Genomic DNA, 25,284 nt, shown 5'->3' on the forward strand with positions numbered 1-25,284 from the left:
TGGGTCCTCCTCCTCCCCTCCGCAAAAAAAAAAAAAAAAAAGGAAGTTGAAATTAGCAGCAAGCTTATAACAGATTTTGGAACCTTAGCAGATGGTAATGAAGAGAGTCATGGCAGATAGAGTAAAGAAAGAGATTTTCCACATCTGCAGAATAGGAATCATGGAAATTAAGAAGACAATTCTGAAATAACATTAACTTCCAGACCACAATTAAAGCATAGTTAGATTTTCAGAAATAAGAAGCAGGCTCCTGGTAGGAGGCCCTGAATTTTCATTTGCTTCTTGAACAGCATGAAGCACACTGTCAGTTCTTACTAAATAGCAACAGTCAAAGAAACATATATATGAAGTAGTGGGAATGTGTCAGTATCAAGTTTTAGAGTTTTCATGTTCTCCCCAAAAACTCTTCAGTTCACAAACTGTTCAAGCTTTCTTTGATGTATTAGGCAGAAAAATAAGTAGATTGATGAGTCTTTCTTTTCTTGTTTGCTTTTACAAAGTCTGGGCAGTCATACTGAAATCCATTTGGGGTCCCAATTGTGTTCGAAATCAAGCTGATGACTCATTTTCTAAACTCACATAGGATCAAAAGAACAATCAGCAGGATATGCATTTAGATCATGAACTCTCATCCTATAAAGTGTTCAGAAATCAGTAAACAAAACATAAAGGTCTTCTATCTCTTCCATAAGACTTGTAGTGATTTGCAGAAAGAGAATAAAAAAGAGAATTAGAAAATGAGAAACAGAGAGAAAGAATGAGACGGAAAAAAAGAGAAGATGGAGAGAACAAGAAGGAAGGCAAAAATGAAATTTAAAGAAACAGGAGATACTTAGAAAGAAAGTGGAAAAAAAAGAGGAGAGAAAGAGAGAAAGAGAGAGAAAGAGAGAGAAAGAGAAAGGAATGAAGGAGGGAAGGGAGGGAAGGAGAAAGAGAGAAAGAGAGAAAGAAAGAAAGAAAGATAAAGAAAGAAAGATAAAAAAAGAAAGAAAGCTCTGAAAACCTGCAGATTTGGAGAGACAATTTCTTCATCTTGGAGTTGGTAAGAGGGAAGTTTGGAGAGTAACGTTATACTAGTTTCTCTTTGGAATAGTTTATAAAACTGGATATGCCGATAATCCACATACATAAAACTGTAAGCAAAATTGGCCTGGAGACCACACTACCCAGCAAACTACAGAGCCTCCAGAAGGCCCAGCTGTTCCTGTCCTTCAGAACACATCCTTGCTCAGTGCTTTGCAGCTTGCTTACAAGCTAAGGTCTTTTTTGTCACAGTAAAAAGACAAAGAGAAATTTAAACCAAGCAGCCAACCCTGCTCACTCTCTATACATACGGGTTTCTGAGAGAGAGAGAGAACAATCCCAGATAATCTGAGAGCAAAAGGACATTGCTTAAAGACAATTATTTCCTTCCTCCAATTTGCATTATTCTTACCCTTCCTTGTATATGGATCATTGTTAAATGAAAGATACAATAGAAAGCCACAGAAAAAAACTTAATGGACATATTCCCTCCTGGGCATTAATACAACCAATCAAGCAGCTACTTCAGGTACCTTTTCATGATCTGTCCTTGTTCCCATTAGGAAGGCTTGCTATTCCACTTACAGAGTACCCTCCCATAGTGAAACAGAGTTCAAGCACAATTATGTATTTCCAAGTGACAAGATAGCAATGTTAACATTTTACTTCTCAAGACCTAGATGCTGCAAGTGAAAACCATGTCTTGGCTTTCTGCCTGCTTCTGTCTGGCTTAATTAGTTGATCACAGCAACAATCTCAGCTAAAATGATTTTCAGTAAAAGGGTAGAAGGGAGCTGTTTGAGCAGAACTGGGTGAAGCTTTTCACTTAGCTACTACCCAAGCAAGATCCAATTGTCTTAGCTTTATTTTTTTTCCAGTGACTGAGTGTCATCCCAGTCATAAAAGACATTTTCCCTACCTCTACTACGTGGTGGTGGCACTACACAGCTCAGTAGCCCCACTTCTGTAGTATATTCACCAGTACAGAAGAGCTCATGTTTCTGTGCTCTGGATGGAGGACTGTACAGGACAAAGTTTTCCATGGTAATCAAGTCAAAGTGGCATGTCCCCATCTCTTAATGTAACAATGCAACACTGAAAGTGCTGAAGAGCAGTAAAACAAGAACTTAATAGCATTTATTGTTTAAACACATCTAAAACAAAGATCTAAAAGTCTTTTACAAGAAAAAAACTACACTACTCAACCATCTTGCTGGAATTTTACAGTGCCCATCACAAAGATTTTCCAGCTACAGATTACTTTTAGTTCAAGTTTCAACTATGTAAACTAAGGCATACAGGCTGAGAGTGTATCCAATTACACAGTCAATTAGTTTAAAATTTTTTTTTTTCATAATTTAAGACATGATGTATAGATCTCCAGTAAAGGTATGATGGTTTATTCACATCTTCCCATAGATGAACAGAGTCCCATGTGTTTATTCAGTGCAGGGCTGGTTTACTTCAGCAGACTAGTGCATATTAGCAAACTGAAAAGGAATGCAGCAGCCCATCTCCTATAAACACCACTTGGCTATTTAAGCCTACACTGCACTAGAAATAGACTTATATCTCACAAACACCACCAAATGCCAGAGCATATAATTTATTTGTTGCATGCTATATTATTTTCAAATCAGATTTTATCTGTCCCTTACTATATAAAACTGGAGAAATATTCTCATACACATTAAACACTTCTACATTAGAGGAATTACACCACTTTGAAATCAATTTACAGGCTACACAGTGAAGGTCAAACTACAAGGAAGAGTCAGATTTTGATTTGAGTCTTGTTTCTGGTTCAGTGACTGACCTCAAACATGTTCCCCAGCATTTGTTTTTAACACTGCCTTACACTGAGGCTTCACCGACTCTGCTTTGCTTTGTCCTATACCATCTTCTTTTGCTGTCGCTTATATCTCCTGCTTGCTTAAACACAACCTCTGGAACCCTATCTGCTCCAAGCTGGGTAAGAACAAGCAGCCTCACCTCAATATCTGTTACCCAGCCCCTGTTCATTCAGGTGAAGACCACATGTAGTCAGGTCTGTCATCTGCAAACCTTCCTTCAAATGCTGCCTTCTTCTGGCCAAGTAAGGACCATAATCTGTTTTAGTGCCTCAACATGTAAAGATGATTCAAGTAAAAAAAGTTAAAAAAGTTTGATGCAGGCAGACAATGAAGCCTTAGGATACAACCCTGTCTAATCAATTTGTTTGAAATTGTGAGTATGAGACATACTTTGGACTGTACATTTTTGCACACAGAGGATACGCTCTGATCTTTTATGCCTCCTCCTCTAGTTAAGCTAGGTTTTCACACCGACAGCAGAGCTATTGTGTGCATGACATTTACTGCTGGAAATGGATGCTGTGTCTTGGCAGTGAATGGAAAATCTGAGCATTAGCAATGAAAAGATATCTTCAGAATGTTGCTTGGTCTCTTGTTAGTCATTCAACGTAGAGGAATTCAGCACAGAGGAACCACGCTGGGTGAATGTCCATGTTCTCAGCTCTGGCCGAAGAAAAATCCTGCTATAAAATCCTCAGAGCATGGGCACTGAGCATGGCAGGCTCCAGGTTTTTAGTGCACACCAATGAAAACTTTCCTTACAGCAGAGTTTCAGCAATCCAGCTGGGGTTTATTTGGGAAATACACAGTTTTCTGCATAGGAGGGTAAACTGCTATGTTGTTTTCAGGTTGTATGGAAAAATCTAATTTCTCTGAACAATTTGTATTTAGATGCAGCTTTACAGCCTGCAGAAAGAAAACCTAGTCAACAGGCTGGAAAGTAAAGTGTCATCTGGACCAGAAGTTTCCCATTTTTTGATAACCTCACCTGAGAATGGTGTCCATGGTCTGTGTCTGACTGGATTCCGAGGAGCCATCGCAGGGTCTTTGTGCAGGTACAGCTCTAAGGCTTAGCATTTCCTTAGTATTTTACCAGGTTTTATATCACTTACAGACTTCACCAGAATATAATTTTCTGTCCATTTTGATCCATTTCCTCTGTAAAGACACCAAACCTTTTCCCAGCTAAAGATAATGCCCACCATGCAACCTTTTTAAGAGTAATTCACAGACTGTGAATCCCAAATGCTGTGTGTGTACCTGGACACTGTGTGCACAGACTGGCACTGCGAGGGGACCAGAGCCATCTCCAAACTCTGCCTGCCACAGACTCCCTCTGGATGTGACAAGTGCATAGGGGTCCACAGCTTTTTTCCTTACAGTGTCTTTGTAGGTAATGATCTGAGGATGTACAGAACATGACTAAGCCATAAAACATAAGTAATTTAACCCTAATGCAGATTACTCACAAAAGCATGTAATACACTGGATTTCTAATCTCGAATTTGTATGTCTTTCAAGCCAGAGGCCAAATAAAAAGAAAGAGCTCGGACAGGGCACAAGATGGTTGTTGTAATCTTCCTGCCCTTGGCAATGCAGTGAGGATGATGCTCTTGTGACTCATGTGTTGTGTAATGATTTTTGCATATCATTATTCATGCAATTAGACTGAAAGCTGCTGTCTAAAAGACATGTTGAGCATGTATGCCCTTTATTTTCTTATTTTATTCATATTGAAAAATAGAGAATATAACCAGCCAGTCAAGGTGATGCTCTAAGTTTTGCTCTTTTTGCAGTACTATCCATTATAAATGTTACTTATATGATCTGTATTTAACTTTATCCATGCTGGCAACATAGATTAAAAAAGTACTCACATTTTAGTTGTTTGTAGATTCTAAACAAAAGATTATTTGTCTATAGAAAAATGATCTAACAACATATCTAAAACCTGTTTCCTGCAGAGTTTCAAGAAATCAGAAAAGGAGAGGGAGGGATTTAGTGAAAATTTTTGCAATTCTTAGAGAGGACTGAACTTAAGCAGAAATTATGAAGAATGTGACTTTCAGAAATTTTTATTTTTAATTTTTTTAATTGAAAAATTTCTCTCTTTTCTTTATATCATTATTAGAGTTTATCGTTATATAAGGACTTTTTGTTAGACAAAATTTTTCTAGTAAATCATAATGAGGTATGGCTTTGGCTCTTAGATGAAAAATAATTGTTTAATATTTACATTTTTCTCACACATTTTTGCTAAATAGATTCTAGGAGTCACTGCACAGTGTGTTTACCACACAACGCAGTTTTAAAATGCATACAAAACTTCTGCACAGAAATGTTTCTGCGTGAGAGTTAAAGCTGTACTAGTTTGGCACCACAGCAACAGAGTGTGAGATACTTCGCAAGTTTTTATATTGGACAAGCAAGAATATGTGGTTATCTGAAAGAAGTAATTTAGGATAGATAAAATATTTACACAAGCCCAAATCTAATCAAGGTGCTTGTTTCTTGAAGTGCATTTACATTTGTGCTAGTATACTAAAAAAAACCCAAAAAACCAAACAAACACAAAAAAATGCACATGAACATAAAGCAAGACAAATGCATTTACAAATCAGGTTCCAGGTCACTGAACAAAATATGTTGCCCTTGACACATAGTCACTGGTCTATAAAGAGAGATGTATATAATCTTAGCCTGATTTCCAGCAGACAGATGGCATTATTTTGCAAAGCCCTTGGTATCACAAGACATCAACATTGCCATGTCTGTAAAGTAACAACTACCCAGACTTGATGATTTTTTACCCCTAGAAGTCACCAAAAGGACGTACAGGAATATTAATGGGAAGCCAGCACTACTGCCTTTTTGGATGGTGCACTTCTGTTCACTTCGCTATCCATCAAGAGCAGCATGAATGGGCAACTGCAACGCAGCTCCCCAGGACACTACAGAGAGGCAGAGAGATCTATCAGAGAAAATTACATCAGCTGATCTGCAGAGCATAAACAACAGACCCAGCAGGGCCCAGTTTACCTTCCTTTATGCCATCATGATGCCATTTGATGGAAACCAGCTGGTCTGGTCATGTTCTTCACACTATATCCAGCCCTGCCACCAGAATGTGCAGACAAGAACAAAGTGTCTGATGCTCTTATGCTTTATTTTGTTTTCAGTGATTTCATGGAATATGTAGACTGACATTCTTGATATTAAAACAAAGAATCACTATCAACAAATCTCTCAGGCATTTACAGGAAATATAAACTGATTTCCACAAGCTTCATCAGTAGTGCCAGTACAGTTTTAAGCCTAGTAAAATAAGATTTTTTAAAATGTATCTGCCCATTTCACAATCTAAATACATCTCTAATGACACTCCATCTCTGGTTATTCAGAAACTTGTTATCAAAAATAAATTCTCTTGGCTTGCTTTACCAGAGGAATCACTGCATGCATGCCAAATCAACAAATCACTGGATAATTCATAATGACGGGTTATCAAGTAACTGATAGGAAGTGTTGCACGCATAGGAGAACTAGACTAATCTTCGAGAAGAGAGATATGGATATTCCACCCCCCATTCCTGGACTGGTATTGTTAGTGCCCTTATTAATGCCCAACATCAGTGGGATAACATTTTTTTTTTTTTTCTGGGGGAAATAAATCAGGATCGTTTTAGATGTGGCCTTGTTCTCAGCTGAGATAGACGGATCCCTGGCAAAGTCCCAGGTCCTAAAGCTTCCCCACAGCTGCCTCCCCAGGCTCATCTCTCAGGGGGAGAGTTGCCCCCCTGTCCTACCTGGATTCCTCCTAGAGCTTGGGTGGCCTGGTAGCACACTGAGCCAGCAGGCAGAGAGCCACATCATGTGTGAAGTCAGCTCTGAGCCAGGCTGCCTCCCCACTTGCTTCTTTGCTGAACTTGAAAGCAAAATGGACATCTTGCTGTGGAAAGCCTCGATGCCAGTGCATCAAGCGATCTTTTGCTGGAGAGGTCTGCCAGGAAGCACACCAGCACTGCTCCTGACACCTGGCAGAGAGCCACTGCAACATAGCAAGGTGTCCAACCAAAAGAGGTACAAGCTTTACCCTCAGAGCAGCAGGCTTTTTGATGGGAGTCATACTCCTCCCAGCCCAGGAAATGCCTGGGAAGAGTGTTCTTTCCTCCTGAGACAGCACAGCTGCACCTTGTCTTCCAAACTGGTCTGGCTCAAAAGGTGATTGTCACACTAAATTATCCCAGAAGGAAGAGCATTTTTTTTTTTATTTATTTATAGCAAGATAGCAAAACTTACAAACAAAAGAGATTTTACAAAAACACATTTATGAATATTTTTTAGAGCACGCACAAATGCTGTTGTGTTTGGCAGTCAATGTAACAGTCACATGTGTTGTTCAACTCTTTACCTTTAAATAACACTCCTAAATTAACTATCTGTATCATTTTATCTGTCTGTTCCATGATGCTTTTGCAGGAAAAATGACCACAGGTATGTGCACCTCCCATATTTGCACACTGTAGAGTTCACCATTAGAAAAGAAACAGGAAAACACGCCCCTTTGAATTTTGTGCACCCTAAAGCATCCCTCAAAATAAGAGCACTGAGCAAAACCTTCCTGTCCTTTTATTTTTTTACTTCCAGGACCAGGTTTGGAGCATTTTTTTATACACAAGTCAATACCATGCCCCAGTGCAGGAAGTGCACTGTCTGCAGCAGCAGACAGGAGCTGCAGCCTGCTGAGGAGTGGTAAGTGTATAGGTGCCATCTAGAAAAAGCCACACAGGAATCCCAGGAAAGGGGCATTTCTTTTCTATATTGTCTATTTTACCTCATTCTTCTTCATACTGAAAGAAAATCAGGCTTAAGATCTAATTCCTGAGACTTCTGTGAAAGTTTTGATGCAGACCTGCGTATAAGTCTTGTGAATCCAAATGTGAATTCTATTCTGTGATTCTATGATTTTTATTCTCTGTTCAGTTCTCACCTTTTTCTGTATTCTTCATAAGCAATTATACACAAGTAAATGATTTGTTTTATATCTTCAAATCAAATTTCATTCTCAGCTGCTTCAGAAAATGAACAGACCACTTGTGCTAAAAGTAATCTCCTCCTGCTGCCTTTGCTTCCTCAGCATCACCAACATTTATATCCTGAAGCAAAGGGCCCTGGTGGTTCTTCTGTGTGACCTGAGGTGGGGACAGTGCTCTCTATTATCTAATTGCCAAAAAAAAAAACAAAGCCAACAAACCCAGGGATTTAAACTAGCTCAAAAGAAACTTAGCAAACTGGTCTCCTGTGGAGAGCTCCTCCTTCTCAAAAGGATTTATGTCTTTCCCTACAGATCACAAAAAAATACAATGGATTAAGAAGATAACAACAACTAAGAAGACACTAAGGCTTTACTCTTACATTATATTCTAAAATGTCTTACACGCAAAACTATTCACTGTAATCCCTACATGAAGCATTCACTATTTTTATAGACTGTTGTAGAACCACTAGAAAACATTTTGTATATTAAACGATGTTAAACTTTTCACCTTTTTCCTACAGTATTTCACTTTTTGTCCTATAGTGTTTTAGGGGCTTTGCATACTGAGTTTTTTCTTAAAAATTATTCAGTGCAAGTTGCAGACAAGTGTATAATATTTGCACAGTGGAAACCAGGCAGTTAAAATCATGGAGCCATATTCTGTGCACACTTACTCTACAAATCCCAAGTAACCCTGCTGACCTCACTGGATTTAAACTAGATTTATAATGAAATTCAGAAATTGTCCCATAGTTCCACTGATTAAGCTTCAAAGTCATTTACTTATGACCTTTTCTGAACACAAAGACATTTTAGACAGTGTTACATAAGCGTCTTGCTAGATACAGTATGACTTCAGTTAAAAAACAATGATGGCAACAATTACAGTTTCTCCTTCTTCAATCTTCTTTAATATTGCTGGAACTAAAAAAGATGTTTGCTACAATATTATCTTCATTTCTGATCCTGTTCTCTGGCTCAAAGAAACAGAAAAAGTACATCTAAAAGCAACTTACATGGTGACATATTTCATCCACTGCAACATATCATGATTTTTTCTTTATTTAACATTATTTTCTTCCTCATCCTCTCAAATGTCCCAAAAAATACAGCTTCTAGCACTTCTCAGGAAACTGGTCTACATTCTTGCCAGGTTGTCAGGCAGAGTGAGTATGCTGACCTGGGGACTGTGAAATAACAGCCTAGCCCAGGGGAGTATCTTTCTACTAGTAGTAAAAAGGTAGGAAGATCAAGCCCTTGACATGTACTTGAGACAAAACTACCAATACTACCTCTGGAATTTTATTGCTTTGCACTACCCCGAATGTTTTCCCTATGGAAAGCCCTCTCCATAGCCTCTGTCATGGAGCAATGCATCCATCTCAGAGCTTCACTAGGTGATGTTAGAACTCACCACGACATTCCTAACAGGACAGACACCCCTTGAAACCTGGCATATTTTTGACACCACACCTGCATAACTCATTCACAACTGGGAGCAGTTCTGATGTGGAGTTTTGCAGTATCAGTGTAATCGCATTTGTGTGGTACATTCAAAGAGAGGTTGCACAGCACAAGGTTTGCAACATGAATACAAAGAGTGGTGAGCAGAAAGATCATTAATTCATACATCTAAATACATGCTGTACATTCTGACTCTCTTCTTTTCTCTCTGGTCAGTTAATAGTAGCAATTTTCCAATCTGCACAGAACATATTTTGAACTTGTGAAGTCATTTTGGCTACAGGGAACAGGAATGACTCCTGGCATTACACTTACATTCATGCTACTGATCAAGCTTGACTCATTAGAGTAACATAACAGAGCTCTTCCAGCCAAAGGTACTTCCTTTTAAATGAACACATTAACTGTATTTAATGAATGTAAAAATTTTTCCATCTTAAAAAAAAAATACGTTTTATGACTCTGACTCACAATTTGCTGCACTTGTGTAGGTGCTTACGGTATTGATCCTTATTTTATTTTCACATTGTGAAAACTCTAAATTTGAAAATGTGAATTTAACATATTCATATTCACATTTGCACATACTTTGGCTGGATATAAATGATAATAGAGTGGGATATCTATTTATTGTCATCATCTACAAACCCACTGTTTTCTAGCAAAGTGCTACTTTGGCTTCCTCCCCAGAAAGTTTTGTGGGACCTTATACAATTGTATTAAAGCCTTACCATTACCCATGCTGCATCTACAGTCACAGAACATGAAACTATGTCCTCACCATAAAGGTAGGCTGACACGTTTAGAAGAAGTTAAGCAAAGATTCACTCCCGCCAGAAAGCACGTTAAGTCTGTGAAGTTCAATATTAGTTCATAAAAAGCCAGGAACTGACCTTAAAATCTCATATCTCAGTATTTTTTATTCTACTAAGTGAGACTAAGGCTGGACCTGCTCTCAGTGAGCTGGCATGTAGCTCTGTCTTGAGGAAGGGAACGAGTGAGTAGGAACAGATCCATTTTTAATCTAGCAATGGGCAGGAAGACTAACACACATTTCAGTCCCATTTCCTCCATAAGGAATATGGTCTAACCACACTCATGCCTGATGGTTGGAGGATCCAGAGAAAATAGGGCACAGAGCAGGGTATTGGCAGGTACCCAGGCTGAACCTCAAAATGCAGCTGGCAGGCTCACCTCATGTCCCACAGTTCAGATGTCACCTCAGTGTGTCTCTTCCATGTAATGCAACCAAGGCCCTTTCCCAAAGATCCCTTCTGCCCTCACTATACTTTTTCTGCCCTAAGTGGCTGTGACTCACAGGTAAGGAATGAGTCACTTTATAAACCTTCTCTTGCAAAGATTAGGCTTCCTGTTAATCCACAGCTAGTCAAAAATGCTTTTGTGCAATGTATCTCACATTTTCAACTGGGAAAAAACCCTGCAGTTGTGATACATTGCTTTTATATCTATTATATTTAAAAATACAGGCAAATAAAAACAAAGGCCTAAAAATAGTACCTATAATTGCTTTTCATTTGAAGACCCTGCTGTGAAGTTACATGCTAAAGCTCACAACCCACTCATTGGACCACTGGAAAGGACTAGGTCAAATACAGATTCTTTTTCAACGGTGATAAAAGTTAGGATGGGCAACCAATAAGGCAAATCTGCATATGTATCAGGAGGAGAGATGGGGCAGATAAGCTGTTAGGGAGAGTGGTAGCTGCAGGTCCTTTCTCCCCAGGGGCTGCCAATACAGACAAGGAGAGTTAGAAGGACAGAGTGATAGATTAGATAAGGTGAGTGCTACAGCATCTTTATTCTTGTAGATAACTTTGTGTTGTATACAATGAGAAGAGCTTCATTCGGAATGCAAATGGTTTGCAGTGGCTTCACCAACAGCTACTGTGTAAAAAGCCTCATTTTCATTTACAAAAGTATTCTGTGAAAAGGTCCATTTCTCTGATGTTACCTTGCAATGATACCATACAGAGGCCTGTTCTTGTCTGTTGAGCTGCTAGGGAGCTAGCATTATTTAGAAGTAATGTTCTTCTAAACTAGCTGATTCTTCAATTAAAAAAAAAAATTATTATTGTAAGGCTATAAAAAAAATGGCCTTTTAAAATTAATCTCAAAATGTGGCAATTAATTAATGATAGAGTGGTCAAGTTTCATTTATTGGCCTTGGATTATCATATTCAATCCCTTTCAGTCTTTTTCCATGGCAAAATAAATTCCTGCTACCACAAGCCCATGTGCATTCCATACTGTGTGGTTTTACCCCTTTACTTCAGCATTTGCTTTTAGTAAGCTATTTAATTTGGTCTTGGCATTTACACACTGCAGGAAACTATTAATACGTGAAGCATCCCTTTTCACAGATATGAGCTTCTAATTAAACACGGAGTAAATTATGTCTGCCTTTATAACCTTGATTAATTCCAACAAGTTAATCTTTATCTCCATACCCAATACAGGGAACTGTTTGGGGTGCTTGTTTATCCCACTAAAACCGCTCTCACTGAACAGTGCCTCTAAATGAAGTTTGAGGAGAGAGGGACTGGTTGTCTCCACAGCAGCTTTCTTGGCTCTTGCAATAGCTCCACAAGTCCTCCAATTACAGGAGCTTGGGCCAAACAGAGAATAGACTGAAGAAAGATGCCTCCCATCGCATCACTTGGCTTCACGGTTACTTCCTCAAGTCCTGGCGGTGTGAGCCAAAAGCTCCCTGACGCACAGGAGACAAACAGGGCTTAGGAAATATAAGTGGTGGATTCCTCCAGCCAAAACACAAAATACTGCTTGAACACTGGTGGAAGAACTGTATCTCACCTGTGACAGGTCTCCTGCATGTGAGAAAGACTTGGCTCTTGGCCTTTGTGTGTTTCCACTTAGGAGCTCACAAACCTCATCTGACAATAACACAACCAATTCAGAATCACAGAATCATTGAGGTTGAAAAAGATCCTTAAGATCATCAGATACAAACATAACTGTAAGATTACCAAGTCCACCAATGGAAATTGATTCCATTTCAATTAGTTATTATTATTTTTCTGCTTCTATTGCAAAACCACTTAGAGGTACCAACTGCAGTTGATGCCTGATCATATAGGAACTACAAGCATGAGCAGAGAAGTGATGCTGCTTTAAGTTGGAGGCTGTCTGTGATGAATAAATTAGTGTGAAGTAGCTAGAGTGTGAATTTGCAGCCCACAAGCTAGGCTGCATTAGCCTTTTGCATGGTCACTGTGAAAGCAGAGTAAGTTACTGTAATAGTTACTGTATACTAATGACACGCATAAAGAATATAGCACAAAGTAGCTAGTGAACTATATATTCACATCCTAGCTGAGTATCCACTTATTTCTTCAATGCATCAATGTACAACCTAAATTAGAAACCATATGGGTTGGTGCAAGCCATGTTTCTTTTTGTGCTGCAACAAAAATAAAACTGGAAGCACTAACAGGTTAAGATAGGAACAGGAGATGAGGGACCTGTACTCCAGTAATCTACGTGAGGATCAGCACTCAGCTCTTTTCCAACCCAGCTTCTCCATCTACTCTTCCTTGCACCAACGTTCAGTGTCCCATCCCATGACTCAGGTGTCCAGCCCTGCTCCCTGGTTTGGTCACTCACTTCCCTACTTCTTCAGGGTTTATTGTAGCCCAATGATGGCCCCAGCATGGATCATCAGAGCAGCCTGTTTCCTGCATGCTTGCTGACTTTCCCCTGAACTGCCCCATGATCATCACAGACAAACAAAAGAATTTCCAGTTCGGGGAGTTTAATTATTTTTTATTTAAGGCTTGTTAAAAGCTTTTTCCTTCTGATGTAACTAATGTGAACGTGCAGGAAATGATCAGTTAAACCCAAGAAGAGTCTGAGTGGACACTTGCCCTGGCTGGAGACACAGGTAGAGTGCCACGTTAAGCCATGCTGTGTGAAGTTTTCAGAATACCATTTTCTGCCAGATTCTAACTCATGATATGCAATTTTTCCCATCTCCCCAAGCCAGAGCCATGGGATCTCCCTAGTTCCTGGCCCCATGAGAGGAGGGTAAGGTGGGTGCCCCATGCTGAGTCACAGAACAGAACCCAAGGGGGATGTTATAAAACACTTGGCCTCCAGCCTGAGATGTGTGCCTCTCCTGATGCCAGCGCCAGCCCATGAGTCCTGATGCGGTAAGTGTGTCCCTTATGACATCTGCTCTGCTTTCCAGGCTTAAAAACAGGGAATAAAAGGAGAATAAAAGCCCTGCAAGTTTTCCAAAGCAGAATCTTTTTGTCACCCCATGTCTGTATAATCTGTCTCTTGGCTAGGGCCTGCAGAGTGCTGCCAGTAGGAATACCAATGCAGCATTACTCATCCTCACCATCCCTAGCAATACTGTTCACCAGAGATGTGTTTCTTTCACATGTGTAAGACAGTTTCCAAAACAAAGGATTTAAATACACATTACTAATCTTATTTGGATTCCGTCCAGAAGAACTAAACAAAAGCCTTTTAAATAATAAGATAATATAGTAAAATCAAACTACTATGTTTTAGAAATATCTATTCAAAACTGTAAGAAATAACTGCTAGAAATATTCGGATACATACCAGCAGTTCTGTCATTTGGGCACATATATTATGGGTTTTCTTGAGACTAACCCTTTGCTCATATTTTTTCTGCTCAGTTTCTCTCACAAGCCTGGCTGTTATTTCACCGTTCGCTCTCTGGTTAATCACATTCTCTTCTCAACTTCCTCCTTGCTCTGTTTGTGTGTCCACTTCTGGGATCATGCCTTCATCTTTTCACTATCCGCCTTGCTTGGGTGTTTGCTCAGAAAAGAAGCATTTCTTGCTATGGGACCTCAGCACTGGTGGCCGCCTCTGCTCCCCTCCATCGTGCTACTCCTCAGCTTTGCCCCTAGGAGCTTTGGAAAGCTGAATTAATGAGCATGGACAGCGTCATTTTGAAAGATGCAAAGCAGTTTACAAAAGATGAAAAGATGTGTTTTTACCCGATCAAAGCCTCTGCAAGGGTAAAGACACCTCTTGGCCCTCTGAAAGAAGCAGAGCTCTTTCAGGAGAGATTTTGTGCCTCACCTTTTATAATGCTCTGTTCTGTAAATTACAATAAAACTAAATTCTATTATGTGAAACTAGCACCCTCCTCATCTCTCCAGCTTTGAGTTATGTGCTGAAAGCTCCAATTGCAGCCACTTGAGTGATGGGACAGGACTGGCTACAAAGTCAGCTGGCAACATTATGAGGACTATTTTGGTTGCAGGCAGCAGCTAAGTCCTGTTAGCGGAGGGGCTGTTGAAGCTGCCTGGCTTTGCTGTTCTGCACAGAAGGCTCAGGAAGGCCAAGATCTGCACCACACCCAGGCTCCTACCACAGATCGAGTTCAGGGCTCCATTGCTGTGTTGTGTAACTTGAGGGGCTTCTGCAGCCCTGCCAGTCATCGTGTCCACTGCCGAACCTACTGCAGTGCCGAGTATGAAAAAAACGTTTTGAGAGAAAGAAGTCTTCAAATAATGCAATTTCTCACACCCACACCTAAAAAAGGGAAATATTTATAAACAATTCTACTATTATTTATATAGTTTCCCTGGCTCTCTTCTGTCAAACTCCATCTGTGCTTTCCATGAGACCATCTTCCTGATGCTGCATTTACTCTCTGGCTGTAACTTTTCACAGATAAGGGAGGGATTTCGTTCATAATTTTGACTGAACAAACTGCAAGAAGGAGGAAACGTCACTCCTCAACGATGACATATTTAAGCTAAATTATTATAAGATCCTATTCCTGAGAGGGATAACAATACAGAAAAAGTCAATGGTTACAGCAAAGGCCTCTTGTCTACACCATAACATCTTGAGATGCTGCTGTATCAGACAGTGTTTCCTGCTGGAAGTTGGTTGTGAGTGAGGAGGCTACTGTGTAAAAGGGGGTCAGAAAAGGTCAGCATGTTTCCCTGTCCAGCAGAAGGGCAGTGGTGTGTCACACAAGAATCAGGCCACTCCTGTGCACAGAAGGCTTTCATTTCCTGCCCTTGTTCTTGCACATGACATGCATTTTAGGTACAGGGTAGCACTTCTACACACTCTCCAAACACCATTTCTACTGATTTGTGCTGCTGTTACATAGGAAATGATAACTGTGGTGCAGAGTGTTTCCTGCAGGTTAATGGCTGGATGGGAGCAAATGGTGGTCTATAAGTAAGGTGAAGGATATTAACTCCAAACAGTCAATAAATCTTTAGGAAATGCCCTGACCTCTGCTAGTTATTGCCATAAAAATTGGGAAAAAAATCCCCACGTTTTCTGTATGACATAGCCACCACTGGTATGCATAGAATATATATTAGTAAATCCTTTGGCTCTCTCTCAGGGCTGTAGTCATCATAATTTGCTATTTTGAGGAAAAGACATGCTGATGTGCTGGGAGGAGTGGGGGAAGGAAACCATGATTGCTTTGAAAACTGCAGTCAGAAATTAAGGCTTAGTTTTTCGTTTTCTAAAATGTCTTTACTTCCTTATAGCATCAGTTTTTTAATTCTTACTGTTGTTTAGAATTTTAGGCTCCAGTCCTCAGAGCCATTTACTTCATCCCTTCCCTTGGGTAGCTACTATTACTTTTTCCTCAGAGGATTCACCAGGATATGACTGTGTGGTGTTTGTGTGACATACGTGTGTGTGCAGAGGAGGAAATGAGAACAGAATCAGCATTTGAAAAGGATGTTACAGCACAGATAACCAGCAAGGAGCTCTGAATGTAGATAGTAATGGACAGACTACACCTCTGCTCGAAGAGGAGGTTATAAAGGTGAGAAGCTTAACAGGAAGGTAGCTACATCTACTTAATTCTTAGCACTTTAGTGAGATCTGCCCTGCACAACCTTTTTTCTCCTGTGCCTTTCATTACAGTGTGTGCTCCTTCTATCAATATACTTTATGGACATTTTATTGCCTTTATGAACATCTCAGAAAGGACTTCAGCTTATATAAGGACTAACAAGATTTCAATACCCTGTGTCCTTGCCCCTCACAAGACATCACTGCACAAACTATTCCAAGGAATTCTTTCAGAAGGGATACCTTGCTGTTGCCCATAAATCTAAGGGCAAGCAGATGAAAAAATTAAAACTGTGGTGACACTGAATGATTCAAATTAATTAAATAAGGCATCGGAGTATTTTAACAAATGCTATCCTACCATGCAACTCAGCAGTATTTGAAAGATAATGCTATTGTATTTCCATCAGAGTCAGCAGTAGATGCAACAGTCTTTGGATAAGATCCTCTGCCTCCTGGCAGGCTCTTGAGGAGATGGAGACAAGACCAATGTCTGAAGTGACTTGGAGGATGATGAAGGCACTGTATAGTCCAGCCCAATTTAGGTACTGATGATGGACATTGGAAAATATCTTCCCTTTCAAAGTTTTGTGGCAAAATTCTGGATTAAAGGCAAATGCTACACTTGTTTTATTAGAGCAGCTCTAGTTACAGGGCTAGGGAGAGCCACGAGATTTAACAGATCTGGTCCAGTCATTTATAGGTGGAACTAAAGTGCCACACATGCCACCCTTTCTGTCCTTTTTGTTAATCTTCTTCTGTGCTTGCTCAACACTATTCACAAATGCTAAGTTCACCGACAGTGAAGCTCGTTTTTTCACACACTGTTGCATGGATTTAATCCATGCGTTCCTAGGGACTTGCAAACCAAAGGTTGAAAATTGTTAATCTCTCCCTCTGCATAGACCTTGCATAAGCCAAGAGCACCTCCTCTGCACAATCCCTCGTGGTTTTCTTAAACAATTGCTATCCTCTGTGATCAAGATGCCTTTGCACACAAGATGATGCACATCAGCCACACCACTGCCTTGTTACTATCCATGTAATTCTCATCTCTCCATTGCAGAAGGTGAATGTTTTTGCCAGGCCTTCTACACGCTGACCAGCAGTTCAAGTAGATCACCAGTCTGCAGAAGCTGTTGCCTTTACTCTTCAAACCTATATTCTCTGTGTTTGCAAAAGAAACCTTCTTGTGACCCTTTCTGGCATTATAACTTCATCACTGAATTTCTCTCCATGAAGGCTGGGAAAGCACTGGGAGATAGCAGATATCCTATCTACTGCCCTTGAACCAGTTGCTTAGCCTGTGTTGTTTGTCAAGACCACTGATCCTACCATACCTGGGAAGTTTTTGGAAGCCAACCTTACCTTCCTCCAGCGATATCACAGGCTACTTTGTGAACCACATAGGGCTTTCCTAAGGCACACCTAACAGGTCACAGCTGTTCCAGACACTGAGAAGTGGCTTGCCCTTCAGACACTCTCCTCTGTGTTGTGAATCTTTTGAGAAGGACCTAATTTCACTGATCAGCCATCTCTGGTGACCTATGTAGCTTAGCATCTCACCTTTCTTAGGCACCACCAGCAGCACTGACTTTCCTTATTCTTTATTTAAGAATCTTTCTTTTTTTCTTCTTTCTGCGTGTTATATAGCACATGTGACTTTCCTCCTCCTTGCAAAGCCATCCCCTCTTTGCACCTTTCTTTTCACTGATTTCTGGATGACACTCTTAACTTCCTCTGCTACAATGCAATCCTCATAATCATTCTGCTTGTATAGTTCTATATTTTGGAATATTATCCTGTCTTTAGAGTGCCTTTTCCTGAGATCAACAGTTGTTCAGCACTGGTGATCTAAAGTCTGATGTGCAGTACTTCCTACTTAGTCCTTATTATTTTAAATAAATTACTTTAAATACCTCTCAGCTTGAAAAATCTGAAGATAATTCTGCCATTTTGAAGTTCCCAGAAAAATGGTTTATTTACACCTAAGGTCATCATCATCATGGCTAGGCTTTGTGAACGAAGATTTGGGAAGGGCTCTACCCATATTTGCTACATGTGCACTGGTGGCTAAAAAGGCCAATACGAGATAGACAGATCTGGTTGCAAAAGGCACAGCAGAAAGACTCCTTAGGTGGTATATTCTGCAAGACACGATTCTTTCTGCATTGTCTTTTCTCCTCAAGGGTGATCCTGCGTGCGTTCTCAAAGGCATCAGCAGTGTTATAGATGGTGTGTCTCCAGACCTCCCGATTGGAGGCCAGAGTAGACCAGTTATGGTGATCAATATGGCCAAGGCTGAAATGTTGTTTCAGGGAGTCCTTGTATCTTCTCTTCGGGGCTCCTCTCTCATGGCAGCCAGTGGCAAGTTCACCATAAAGCAAGATCTTAGGGAGGCAGTGGTCCTTCATCCTTGAGACGTGTCCTGCCCAGCGCAGCTCCGTTCTCAGCAACATGACCTCAATACTTGTGACTGCTGCTTGTTCTAGAACAGACGTATTGGTCACATAATCTGACCAGTGGATGTTTAGTATGGAGGCAGCATTGATGGAAACGTTTTAAGAGTTGCAGGTGGTGGTGGTAGATAACCCATGATTCGGATCCATATAAAAGAGTAGACAGCACTATGGCTCTGTAAACACTGATCTTTGTACTTTTCTTCAGGTGTTTATTTCACCAAACTCTTTTATGGAGTTTTCCGAAGGCACTATATGCCTTTGCTAACCTGTTGTCTATCTCTCCATCAATCTTACTGTCTGAGAAGATGATGCTTCCCAGGTAATTAAACTGCTGGACTGATTTGAGCTCTGATTTGCCAGTGGTGATATGGGGATGATGGAAGATGTCCTGAGGTGGCGGTTGATAGAGAACTCCTGTCTTCTTTAAGCTGACTTCCAGCCCAAAGAGCTCAGCAGCATCTGCAAAGCAGGATGTTAAACGCTGCAGAGCTGCTTCTGTGTGGGCAACAAGGGCGGCATCATCAGCATAAAGCAGCTCCCAGACAAGATGGTTTAAGGTCTTAGTGTGGGCCTTCAGTCGCCTTAGGTTGAAAAGGCTTCCATCAGTACAATATCGAACGTAGATACCGTCCTGATCCTCAAGGTCTGCCGAGGCCCTTTGGAGCATCATGCTGAAAAAGATTGTGAATAGGGTTGATGCAAGAATGCAGCCTTGTTTCACTCCATTAGTTATCAGAAAGGGCTCAGAAAGTGCATTGCCATATCTGACTTGGCCGTGCTGATCCTCATGGAGTGAGATGATAATTTTAAGGAACTTGGGAGGACATCCTAAACATTCCAAAATCTGCCATAGACCTTTTCTGCTCACACTATCGAAAGCCTTGGTGAGATCAACAAAGGTTACATAGAGACCTTTGTTCTGTTCCCTACACTTCTCTTGCTTACCTCTGCCTTTTCACAGGCCAGGATATCTTCTAATATCTAGGTATCTTAACCACTTCTGTAGCATATTCAAGGCAGAACTTTTCAGGATCTGTAGATATTCCTCTGCACTTTGTTCGGGGCTTGTGCCAAAAGCTTGTGGCTCACCATCTTCTCACAGTCCAATTTTGTCATAGGTATCTGTGGCATCTTCTACTGATAACTTGATTTTCCTTCACTGCTTATGCTGCTGTGAAGCAACAGGAGATTTTCTGGAATCTTTGTCACTGAGATAAACAAGGGACAAGTGGTTTTTAGGGAAGAATCACTCATGATACTGTCAATAGCAGCTGGAATATTTCAAGTCAATTTTCTATTTAGCTTGAGCACAATAAAGCGCATGCAGATGATGTAGTAGAAACTTTTGAAGAGAAAGAATCATTTACTTATTGGTTTTTGGTTTTGGCTCCGTGTTTGCACTTACTCCTGGAAGCTCCTAGCACATGGATAGTCCAAAGTGCACAAACATTTCTCTCAAACTGCTCTCTAGACTCCTGCCTTTGCAACAGAATCATTTGATCTCCTGAATCATAAAGATAGTATGAATGGTTCATGTAGGTACACAACAGACACAGGCCAACTAACCTCTGAGCTCCTCTAGCACCTTCACAAGTTCTTTAAAAACAGAATCTGTATATGGCAGAGTCAGGGCACTTAAGGACTCCAAACTTCACTAACTCAAACCAAAAAAAGGTTCTTCACCCAGAGAGTGGTCAGGTACTGCAACTGGCTCCACAGCAAAGTGGTCATAACACCAAGGCTGGCAGTGTTTAAGAAGTGTTTGAATGATACTCTCAGAGACACAGTGTGACTCTTGGGGATGGTCCTGTGCAGAGATAAGGGTTGGACTCAATGATCCTTGTAAGTCCCTTCCAACATGGCATATTCTTTGATTCTGTGTTTCTGTGAAATTAAAAAAGTCTCACAAAACTAAAACTTCAGAGAGATGTTATAAACAAATAAATAAATATTTTTGCTCTGTATAATATTGCTCTTTGCAGAAGCATCTAGTTCAGAGTAGGCATGAAGAATCTAAACTTATCTTACATAACCTATGATACAAACCCCATTTTGTGAATTAGAGGAGCACTGGGCAGAGACACAAGCACAGAATCATGTGGTAAACCAAATGCATTATTTATTATTTAGTAGGGCTTCTGTAATACAATTCTGGACATTGACTCATTTATGAAGTTCAGTAAGAAAGAAATTGAATTCTTGTGTGAAGAAAATAAGCTTTCATATTCAGCTACTATGCCAGCAAATATTGAAACTAACAAACATGAGATGAAAAGATGTCATAATGTTCTTAGCCACTGCTCAATAAATATTGACTGAAGTACATCAAAGCAAATGAAGGAAGGTACACAGAGTAATGGTGAAAGATGACACGCAGATTCAGGTTTCTCAGGCCACCAGAGCTTGTACATCATAGGCAGCAGGAATGAGAGCTCCCCTTTGCATGAAACTCATCCTCCTCCTGAACATTCATGGCAAACCATTCACACCGCTGCCAGGCTTGGCACTGACAGAGACTTGGGCTGGCACCACCAGCACTAAGCTACAATAATCCTTTAAAATAAAATTTGCCATGAGACAGCAGGAGGGTGACTCAGAATGCAAGATCCTGTTTTCCACACTTATCTGACCATGAGACCCTGCTGGTGCTGTCAGTGGTGATGCCCATGAGCGCCAAATCTAATGGTAGTTTCTCTGACACAAAGCCTTTTGGAGACTCAGAGGAGACAGTGGAGACAAGATGAGTAGTGTAATTGAAGAATACCCTCTCTCTTCTTTACATCAGACTCAGAGTGTTGGTATAGTGTCTGTGACTCTCCTGGAGAGCAGCTTTCTGGCTTCCCACTGTCTGGCATTGTATTCCTAATTCTGCAGCTGAAGCACCTAAGATTGCCTCTCACAGTTCACTGAAATGCAGTGTGATGCCCAAGGGCTGTACATTTTTCTCTCCTTCATCTCAGAAATGGATATTAGTCCCTTTTACTAAGGCTACCATTGTAAGTCTCTGGATTTTTCAGTTCTTCACATAAAGTACAGGGATTGTCTTGGGCTTTCACATGTCACTTCATATCCAGTTAATGATGATTTAAGTTAGCGTAAGTATATAGGGGAGTATTCTACTTTGCTTAACCTTAAGCAGAATGAATCTTTAAAGTGATGATGTAAAGAAGTGTCACTGATGAGCATACAGCTAAATAATTTTCTCTATTATTCATTTCACACACTAAATCATAATAGTTTTTACTCTCATTTTTTTTTGCATTTGCTACTTTTCAAGTTAATGGCTTGCTTTCCTTTTCTAAATCTCATTTTTTCTAGAAGTAACAATGGAAGTTTTGCATGAGGAAGCTGGAACTTAAAAGCTGATCAGCAACATGTTAAAGAAATTAAAACTTTGTGAGTAGAGAGAAGAGTGTTCAGACACAGAGTAAAACTCAGAGTGCAAAGAACACGCTGAGGCTCTCAGCTCTTCTGCGGCCTGAAAAGAACAGCCCCTCTATGGCTTGCTCTGCGTTGGCTTAGTTCCCGAATTACCAGCAAAACAACTGCCTAGCAACCCAGCTTTTCCCACAACATTTCCTGTGTGCCCAGAAAAAAAAGTATAGCACCTAATATTCTCTCTGTTTAATCCCCTTATTTGAGAACTGTATTCAGCCCTCTGTACACATGGGAGCTGTAACTAGCAAGGCAATTGCTGTTGTGTCAGTGCAGACAAAGTCAAACCAGTCCCGTGATCTGTGCTGCAAGTTGTGCAGCCACACTGTGAGCCCTGAGCAGGTTATCTGTTCATCAGACAGACAGCAAACTTGCTGCTTCCCTCCACCTCATTTCCCCTAACAAAGGCAGGAAGCCATGGCTGTTAGCAAAAAGGTACTGATATCCTTCCTATTGAGAAACCTGTTTTGTGAACTGCAAGGGAGCTCTCTAGCACACACTTAGCCATCGGCAAGAGTCCATTTGAAGGCATAAATAATTCAGTCCTCCAAAAAAATAGTGCTGGTTTGAACATGTGAAATTGCTTTTTCAGTTACTGCCTTTAAGAAACACAGTCATACAGTATAGTTACTAAAAGTTACATTTTCTTTTCTGACATCTCAGCTGCAGCAGCATCTTGCAACTCAGTATTTAAGGTACTTTCCTCACAGTTTCAGCACCAATAAAAGAAAGAGCTGCCCTGAATCTTATGCAGCTGTTTCTGAGCAATATGCTGAGGGGACTGCAGAAAACACAAATTTGCTTGCATGTTCTCTGGAAGCACAAGCCTTCTCATCCCTCCAAAAGACAGCACTTTTGGAGAAGCACTGTAAATAAGCTCTGACTGGCACAATTAAGAAAGCACTCTTAACCAAACACGCAGAAATTAGGGCAGCAACTTACTTGTCGTCTTCATAACTTCCTCAGGAACATTGTCTTTTCAAATGAGTGCAACAGGAAATTGTGGTGATTACGGGTAAGCTGCACGACTGCAGCTCAAACCACCCACTGCAAAGTGCAGAGGCAGTCAGCACTGGATTGGTAAGCAACAACAGACAGCCACCTCCCCTTCTTCTTGTACTTTGCATATAAATCTTAAACTGATGCCATGTGGGGAGAAGTGACTTTAACAAAGATCTACGTGACATATGTCTGAAAAGACTTTATTACTCATGATAGTTCTATGCTCAGAATAGCAATATAAGTAAGCAAGAGCATTTACCGCTGTGAAGTTCTCTGAGACCTACACATGAAAAGCATCCTAGGCCTGCTACTGTTTAACACCGATTTTATCTGGACAGATGCAGATGTCTTTATTAAAGGCAATACTGACCTTTAATTCCTCTTCATTACATGGGGATGAACTCAGACCCTCTTGCCCTGTATTTTGCTGCAGTGTGGTAGAGAAGCCATGTGCACGCTCATGGGAGTAGGTCCAAATACAACTCCACACACCCTTGCATTCTCTACTGAGGCAGAACGGTGTCCATAGTGAATGAGGACCCTGCTCCTGCCTGGGTTTCATAGTAGGGCAAGCAGCTCACTGAAACCATGCCAGTGTCCTGCAGCCTTTAAGACTGGAACTACAATCTCTGTTTTGTTTCTGAATTAGCATCTGACAGATGCAGAAAGCTGCCACTAATATCCAGCTCACAAAAAAATGTATGTAAGACTGGGAACTCAGGGAAAAGCTCTGATGACACCAGATACTGCAAACAGTTTTGCATGTCTTTAATAACTGGCTTGCCTCACGAGGGTTTATACTTTCAACTCTACATTTTTGTCAACATCAGTTTAGCACCCACTGGATGGTTAGATAAGGTAGAGATTAGCAGCAGAGCAACAAAATATTCATGCAAGTGGATGAAATATTGATAACTAAATTGTAATTGCAAGAACACCTGAAAAATCTTGCAGAGGTGGTGTGGTTGGAAAAGACAGGAGAATTACAGAAAAGAGCAGTTGTACAGGATTGCTGAAGGGCAGATCTAACCTACAGAACCTGTGTTTCTGGGCATAAGTCAAGAATTTTGCAGAATGCCTCTAGGAACTCCTAGCTTTGTAAGCTGAGTCAGCTCCGTGACATAAACTCCAGGAGGTCCTGCTTACACAGCTACATGTCAGACTAAAATTCACTGGAGATGCACATGTAAAAGGAAACATCTGTGCCAGCAACTAAAGCAAGTTAGCAATGCTCTCTTGCATAACACAAGCAAAAGGGCATAGAGGTCCCTGAAGGAAAAGTTTTACCTAGCTTCAGTGAAATGCATCTGGTTTCTTTGCATTTTGCCCATTAAACATTAGAAAGTCTTTCCTCATTGCATCTGCAGATAGTCTGAGCAGCAGTGTCTGGAAAAACATAGTTTAAACTTCCATAGATTCCCTGCCTACACCAAGTGCACCTGCCATGAGGGTTATCTCATACCTTAGGTAATTTTTCCACTTTTTGAAGAACCTGCAAATGGAGGCAAAAAATAGCATCTTCCCCTCCCCCACATTACCTCCACTACCATGTTATCAGCAGATAACTGCAGCAGATGACTTGACAGGAGTGCTGGATGTTACTAGCTGACTGAAGGGAAAAGGCTAGCACCTGACAAGTCAGACATCTCTGCAATTGATCCAGAACTAAAGGTCCTTTTGTCCTTGAGTTTCATCCTCTATTTCTTCCCTGAGTCCTTCTTATTGCCTTAACCCTCTATTTCCTTTTCAAGTGATTCTTCACTTTCTAGCTTCTTCACTTCTCTCTTATTCCTAGAAGCACAGGATCATAGAATAGTTTCTGTTGGAATGCACCTTTAAAGGTCATGCAGTCAAAACCCCCTGAAGTGAGCAGGGACATCTTCTACATCTCAGGTCAGAGCTCTGTCCAACCTGACCTTGAATATTTCTAGGTGTGGTGCATCCACGACCTCTCTGAGCAACCTGTGTCACTGTTTCACCACAAAAAATTTCTTCCTTATGTCTAATCTAAATCTACCCTCTTTCAGTTTAAAACCATTATTACCCTTGCAGCAGACCCTGCTAAAAAGTTTGACCCCGTGACCTCCTTTACTAAGAAGATTTCTAGTAAGTAATTACATAAATTTAAAGATTAAAGGCCTTTTTATGTCTTGAT

At 40.6% G+C, this 25,284-nt stretch overlaps 1 protein-coding gene across 1 annotated transcript in view; it reads right to left on the reverse strand.

Annotated features, from left to right (window-relative positions):
- Positions 1-23,097, reverse strand: part of CEP85L (centrosomal protein 85 like) — a 142,273-nt gene extending 119,176 nt beyond the window's left edge. Inside the window, exon 1 of the mRNA XM_017828866.1 lies at positions 23,070-23,097. Coding sequence (XP_017684355.1) covers positions 23,070-23,082 — 13 coding nt within the window. The 5' untranslated portion in view covers positions 23,083-23,097. The remainder of the gene's footprint in view (positions 1-23,069) is intronic.
- Positions 23,098-25,284: the final 2,187 nt, after the last annotated feature.

Source organism: Lepidothrix coronata, unplaced genomic scaffold (assembly GCF_001604755.1).
Source record: "Lepidothrix coronata isolate B3197 unplaced genomic scaffold, Lepidothrix_coronata-1.0 Scaffold5, whole genome shotgun sequence".
Classification (NCBI taxonomy): Eukaryota; Metazoa; Chordata; class Aves; order Passeriformes; family Pipridae; genus Lepidothrix; species Lepidothrix coronata.